Source organism: Elephas maximus, chromosome 6 (genome assembly GCF_024166365.1).
Source record: "Elephas maximus indicus isolate mEleMax1 chromosome 6, mEleMax1 primary haplotype, whole genome shotgun sequence".
NCBI classification, from domain to species: Eukaryota; Metazoa; Chordata; class Mammalia; order Proboscidea; family Elephantidae; genus Elephas; species Elephas maximus.
This window is the reverse complement of record NC_064824.1, coordinates 45,655,623-45,661,622: the sequence shown is the minus strand read 5'-3', so window position 1 is coordinate 45,661,622 and position 6,000 is coordinate 45,655,623. Positions and strand designations below refer to the sequence as shown.

The 6,000-nt window shown below is 35.8% G+C and overlaps 1 protein-coding gene across 2 annotated transcripts in view; it reads right to left on the bottom strand.

Moving 5' to 3' along the window:
- Positions 1-846: 846 nt before the first annotated feature.
- Positions 847-6,000, bottom strand: part of EPC2 (enhancer of polycomb homolog 2) — a 160,438-nt gene continuing 155,284 nt past the window's right edge. Inside the window, exons 12-14 of one of the 2 annotated variants that reach the window (XM_049887166.1) lie at positions 5,118-5,277; positions 3,787-4,120; positions 847-2,847 (exon numbers count right to left, since the gene is read on the bottom strand). In XM_049887166.1, coding sequence (XP_049743123.1) covers positions 2,775-2,847; positions 3,787-4,120; positions 5,118-5,277 — 567 coding nt within the window. In that variant the 3' untranslated portion in view covers positions 847-2,774. The remainder of the gene's footprint in view (positions 2,848-3,786; positions 4,121-5,117; positions 5,278-6,000) is intronic. The other variant, XM_049887164.1, reaches the window with a different exon arrangement.

Below are 6,000 nucleotides of genomic sequence, written 5' to 3'. Positions count from 1 at the left end.
ACATTTGTCTGAAGGTGTAGCATTACATTCAAATACTATGAGAGGCTTCTGAAATGTTAGTCCTCTTTACCACCATCCCTCTGTCCCCCCTCCCCCCACCAAAAAGCTTGATAATAAAAAAAACACTTAGGCACAGTTGAAAATACTGTATTCCTTATTTTTAAAAGACAGAAAAAATGTTATCTATATATCTCTGTGTTTTTATTCTTTTTAAATGTGCCCTCCAAACATTTTTATTTTTCCCTTGGTCTTTTGCAAAGAAAAGACTACGTATTACAACCTCTAATATACTTAGAGCTATGTCACAATAACTGGTCATAATGATGACCTGCAATTTCTGGGACAGGAAGGAGTACTCTCTTTAATACGAGTTACCCTGTTATTACACTCACACACACACCCTTACTACACTCACTCCCCCAAAAACCATTCTCCAAGGATTCTAGAAGCTTATTGGCTTACAAGTACAAATACTAGTTTCCTCAGAAAACCAAGAGATGGTACTTGTCAGTGTAGGGACAGTGCAAAATATTCAATTTAATAAGGTGAAAAGGATCTGCCCCTTAAGATGTTGAAAAACACTGGAAAAGCGTGCATGCAAGTAACTGAAATGCCATCTATGAAACAGTTACAACCACCAAAATAAGGAAGGCTTCTCTTTCTATTTTACTTCAAAAGGAACAAATAAATTAGTCACCAGTCTTTGGTAAGTTCTGAGTTTGCCACCACCTCCAGAAACTGTACAGAAGGATAATTCTTTTGTTTTACTTAAATTATTTAAAACATGTTTATCACATAAAGGCAAATTCACTTCATGCTTTACTTCAATAAAATGGAAAAAAAAAAATCTTTCTCCAAAATTGGCACTAAAGTTGTTTTGAGTTCTTAATAGCAAGAAGATACATCCAACTATAAGCAGAATGAACACATAATACATATCAAATCAAAATTATTTCCTTTATATAATCAGCAATGAGTAACTCCAGAGGTAGTATGGCAGAAACGAGCATGGATCCTATCAGGTCACAACCACTGAAGAAATTAAATTTATTATTTTTCCTATGGTTTTGGCCATAAATTGTTTTACACATCAGGACCTGAATAAAACCCCTCTCAGCAGAAATCTTGGCCCATTAATTCAACTGACATATCAATTTACAACTTTCAGGACTGCAGATATAAAAATGTAAAGTATAAAATTATGTAAGTTTGAAATGGTTTTAACTGTATTCATTAAAAATATTTACATTTCCCAGTACTTACTTGACAAAACCCCCTTGCAATATAATTCTACTCTAAACTTTTATTTATAAAATGAGGCTCATTTATGAGAGTTCAATGAATGTTATACTGCAAATTACATTCTGTAAAATATTTTAAGAGCTATTCATACCAAAGGTAGTTTATATTGGATTATCTGAAACCCAATAATGCCCATAGATGAGCTTCTTATAGTTCTTTTCATTAATGCTTGGAAAGCACTGTGAAAATGAAAAGTGCTGTTAAGTGCTATCATCTCCCTTAAATTTTCACTTACACTGTGTGCACATTGTGAAATAAACACATATGCAGCATGTCCATGTTTTGATATGTATTTTTATTTCCCTGCAGTTTTCACTTATCAAGAACAAGTAACAGGGAAAGTTGTCTGAACTAGTGCATAAACAAACATTCTGAAACACCACTACACGTATCTAATTTACAAGAACCGTATAAAAAAAGTCACTAAAACACTACACTATGAAGGTGTCCAACGCTTACAGTCAGACTTTTTCCAACCCGTTACTTGCCTTGTAGCCACAGGAAAACTCTCCAAAATTGAAAAGACAATCTTGCCACAACCCTCCCCCCCCCCAACACCTGGGATGGCTCGATATCTAGACTTCCAATAATTATTGCAATGATATAAAGCAATACATACCTGGTAAAATATTCTTTATGTGGTGTGTTACTGTTTTAAAGCCAGTTAAAATATGCAGTCTTCAGATAAAATGTAATCCTTGAAAAATTTTCATATCTGCACAGTTTAAATGTGCCAGATGCATAATTTTTCCTAGTCCGTTTTTTCTGTGTAATTACTTTTTTATAAACTGGTATTATAAATAGAAATATACATTCAAAATATATGGAAAAGTGAGTTACTACATTAAATTTGCATGTATCGATCCATCCCTTCCCCCTGCACAGTAATAGAAAATACTATTTTGCCTTGAACTTCATATTTGACAGTGAAATGCCACTAAAGTATTTACCAAAAAGTCCATCTAGTCAAATTGTGAAACAAAATGAACCAAGTGAAAACTTTACAGTTCCTTTAGAAAAAAATTACAAGAATTTCATTTCCTAGCTATGAATCTTTAAGTTTTTAGACACAAAGTTGGATTTTATTTTTTACAAGATACAAAATGTAAACATGGCAAAATAAATAGTTAAAACAAGTGATGCAGGATCCCATTTCATGCTCATGATCCCATTAAAGAATTATTTTTTTAAAATCCATTCAGTTGCAAATTCAAGTGCAAAAGCATGATGATGAATATCTACTATTCAAGTAACAGAAATAATATTGATGATACAAATAAACTATTTTACAAGGTAGTGATTTTCCCAATTTTACAAAATATACATTATATATCGACTTAACATCCGATATACTGTAGTCCATTTAGGTCCACTGTAACGCTCTGTGATCCACAGAGTGTCGCCTTTTGCATTCGGCTGGAATATGAATGACTGCATACCATCAGCACAGGTCAAAGCCACACAGTTTTAAGTTATGTCACTTCCATGGCTACTGTGGTCTCTGTTATTCCATTTAAACCCAATCTTTCTGGTTCATGGTTCTCTCTATAATAAGGCAAAGAGTAAAAGAAGCATTAACACTCTCTAGAACGTGAGATTTTCATTTAGTATTTACATAGATGTTTTTACGTAATTACAACTTAACATGTACTTCTCAAAAATATTTCCCATTTTTACAATTTCTAAACAGGGATGAGGAGGTTTTCGTCAGCTTAGAAATCCCATCAATTCCTCACGGCTTGACTGTAACTGTTTATTTAGGACAGATAATAATTTAATATAGCATTTCGGTAGAAGCCAATGATAATTATTTATTAAGTATTTAAGAGAGTAAGTTTTTTTGTTTTTTTACAATAGATGGAGCATAAGATACTCAAAAAGAATAATCATTAGGAGCATAATATTACTTAAATTCCTTCATGATTTAATTTTTATGGTTTTAAGGTCACGTACTTAGTAACACATACAAATTTTTTTTTCCTGATTCACTGTTCTCCTTGTATTAGTACCATGGAAAAAAAGTATAAAACCACACTTCAAAATACTTTAATCTCAGAAAATTCTCAACATTAATCTATTTATAGAATAATTTCTTTTAAATACTCCTTGTGTATAATGCTGAAGAAAACATAAATCTAACCCATGGCACAGAATTTAGTGATAATTCTAAACCTTTGAGACTGTCCAAACTAAACTACAAAAAAGCAATATAAAAGCTTCTAAAAAATAAGACTTTTTGATACGTTTATCAAAACTGATGTCTTTTTTTTTTTTTTACAATTCTGATTGGCACTTAAACACGCTACTAGCTACCTCAAGTAATCAGTCACAGAGCTTTACACTAAGAAGATCCTCAGTATCTGTCAACAGATGCCTATTACTTGAGCAGTGAACGACAACAACAAATGTCTTTTTCCTCCCACAGGGAAGCCACAATAAAGGGACAGAATAATACCTGAAACACACACACCCATACACACACACCTTGCTATGCTGCTGATGGCACTGCTGGGAGTAACCTTTGGCACTCTGTCCATACTGGCAGCCACTGTGGCAAGTTTTAAGGCTGTTGGCGATGGTGCTGAAGTCCTTGTGTTGATATGCACATTGACTGGAGAAACAACACTGACGTTATTGAGGTGCACTGCATTTGTCAGGCAGGAATTGTTCATGGGAAGTGTTTGAGGACTGCTTGTGCACAATGCTGGGATTAAGTGGTTTGTAGTGGTGTGGCCAACTGTCCTTACAAGTTGTACAGCTGAAATCCCTGGGCTGGATGATAAAGCCATATTGGTAGAGTATAATGTTTTAGAGGCTCCTGGAAAAAATAAAAAAATATCATTCAATTCATGCCATGGGACATTGATACAGCTCTTAAAATGTCAGAAGTTTAATAATAAAAACAAATATAAGCATTTTCATTCTAATTAAATACCAAGTTAAAATTTTCACACAATGGCCTCTCAAAAGAGAGCTTCTGCTCTGTAGGTATGATGTACTGATCTGTTACAACCCCAAAGACACCCTCCTTCTATTGGCCTGCACAAAACGGATTTGTAAATATTCTGCTACCTCCATTCCTGGGGAACTCTGGAGGCAAATATAATAGGCAGGGAAGCCCTGAAGTCAGAGTTTGTTTATGGAGGTTGAGGGCACATACAAGTGATAGGTGTATTTCCCAAAGAATCTGGAAGCTGCATAGACATTAGTAAGGGTGGGAAATTAGGATTACATGTGTATGTTAAAGGAACTGGGGAACTCTAGGGTCTGTGAGGTAGTTGAAAGATGACAGAAACAGCTATAGTCTTTGAGGACCCAGGGTGGCAAACAGCAGACATGGTTCCACAGCAACACTGTATCTGAAGAGCAAGAAGTCAGGGGCAGTATGCCTATTAATATTTAAGAGTGGGAAGGTAAATCCTGTTGCAAATTTATCAATAGACCATCTGGATTATATTTCACTATCTTCTCACTGCATGGATGATTCAGTGGTGATGGTTATTGATTAGCTCAATGAGTTTCCTAAGGTGTGAGGTAACTGACAGAATATGGACGACACTGGGAAGGGTGGAGAGTTACCCATGTAGGTATCAGTGGGTACAAGAGTAAACAGGGAGGAACAGGCTACATGTGAATTCTAGAAAAGACCTAGCCATTCCCCATACCTTCCAAAAGAAATTCCAAAGAGTATCAATTGATCTCTTTTGTTATATTTTCTTCTTGAATTTAAGAGAATTAAATGAACAAAAACCATACCCCAAATCAGTGAGTTACAACTTCAAGCTAGTAAGTGCCATGTGAAACCACGGCCTTACCTGAAGGCTGGACAACACCATTTATGTTGTTGTGACCAGTGTTCTGTTCCTTGGCTACCTCACTGCGACTTGGAACAGGTGCACTGACCACTGCAGATGCAGCAAAGTGGGCGCTGGCTGAGTCAAGTGTTTTAGACATACAGTCAGAGGTGCTTGAGCCCTACACAATGAACAAAGGGAAACTCTCAATTTTCTAGATGTGATTTCGGGAACATACTAATGAATGTGGCCAATGCAAGAGACTATTACTGCCTCTCTAATTTTTTTTTAGTGGTAACTTGAACAGTTGCAAGTGCTTAGATAAAGAGACCCAGGACTTCACAGACTCTTTCTGGCATATGAAGCACAGAAGTGACTAAAAACTGCGCAGCTACTATTTCTGAGAAAGAACTAGAAGATTTAAAAAACCCAAACCTTTAACGCTCTATAAATTTTTCCAGTGAGCGCTACTGAATGATTTTAAACGTACCTGACAATTTAGATACTCTGGGCTAACTGAAATCACACAGAGATAACGAACAGTCATTTTTGCCACAATGTAAAAATGCATCTTGGCCTAATCTTGCAGTAGCCTGAAAATACTTTAGGCTAACTAACCAAGAGACTCAGAAAAAGCAAACAGGTTGATTCTAATATAAAACAGGTTAACTGTTAACTAACAACCGATAGCCCTAGATTGTATAGGCCAGTCCAGATCCAGCTGGGTGTCACAGGAATGTCTGATGTATCCTAGGGTCCCTGAGATTTTCTTATTGCTGGACTCAATCTTTAAGGTCAGTGTTACGTCCTCCAAAGAAGTAACTGTGCTCAGATTTTTAGGCTTGTGGGGACAGAGATCAACCCTCTGAGGATGAGCTGAACAACTATGGGCGGATCCTGGCCT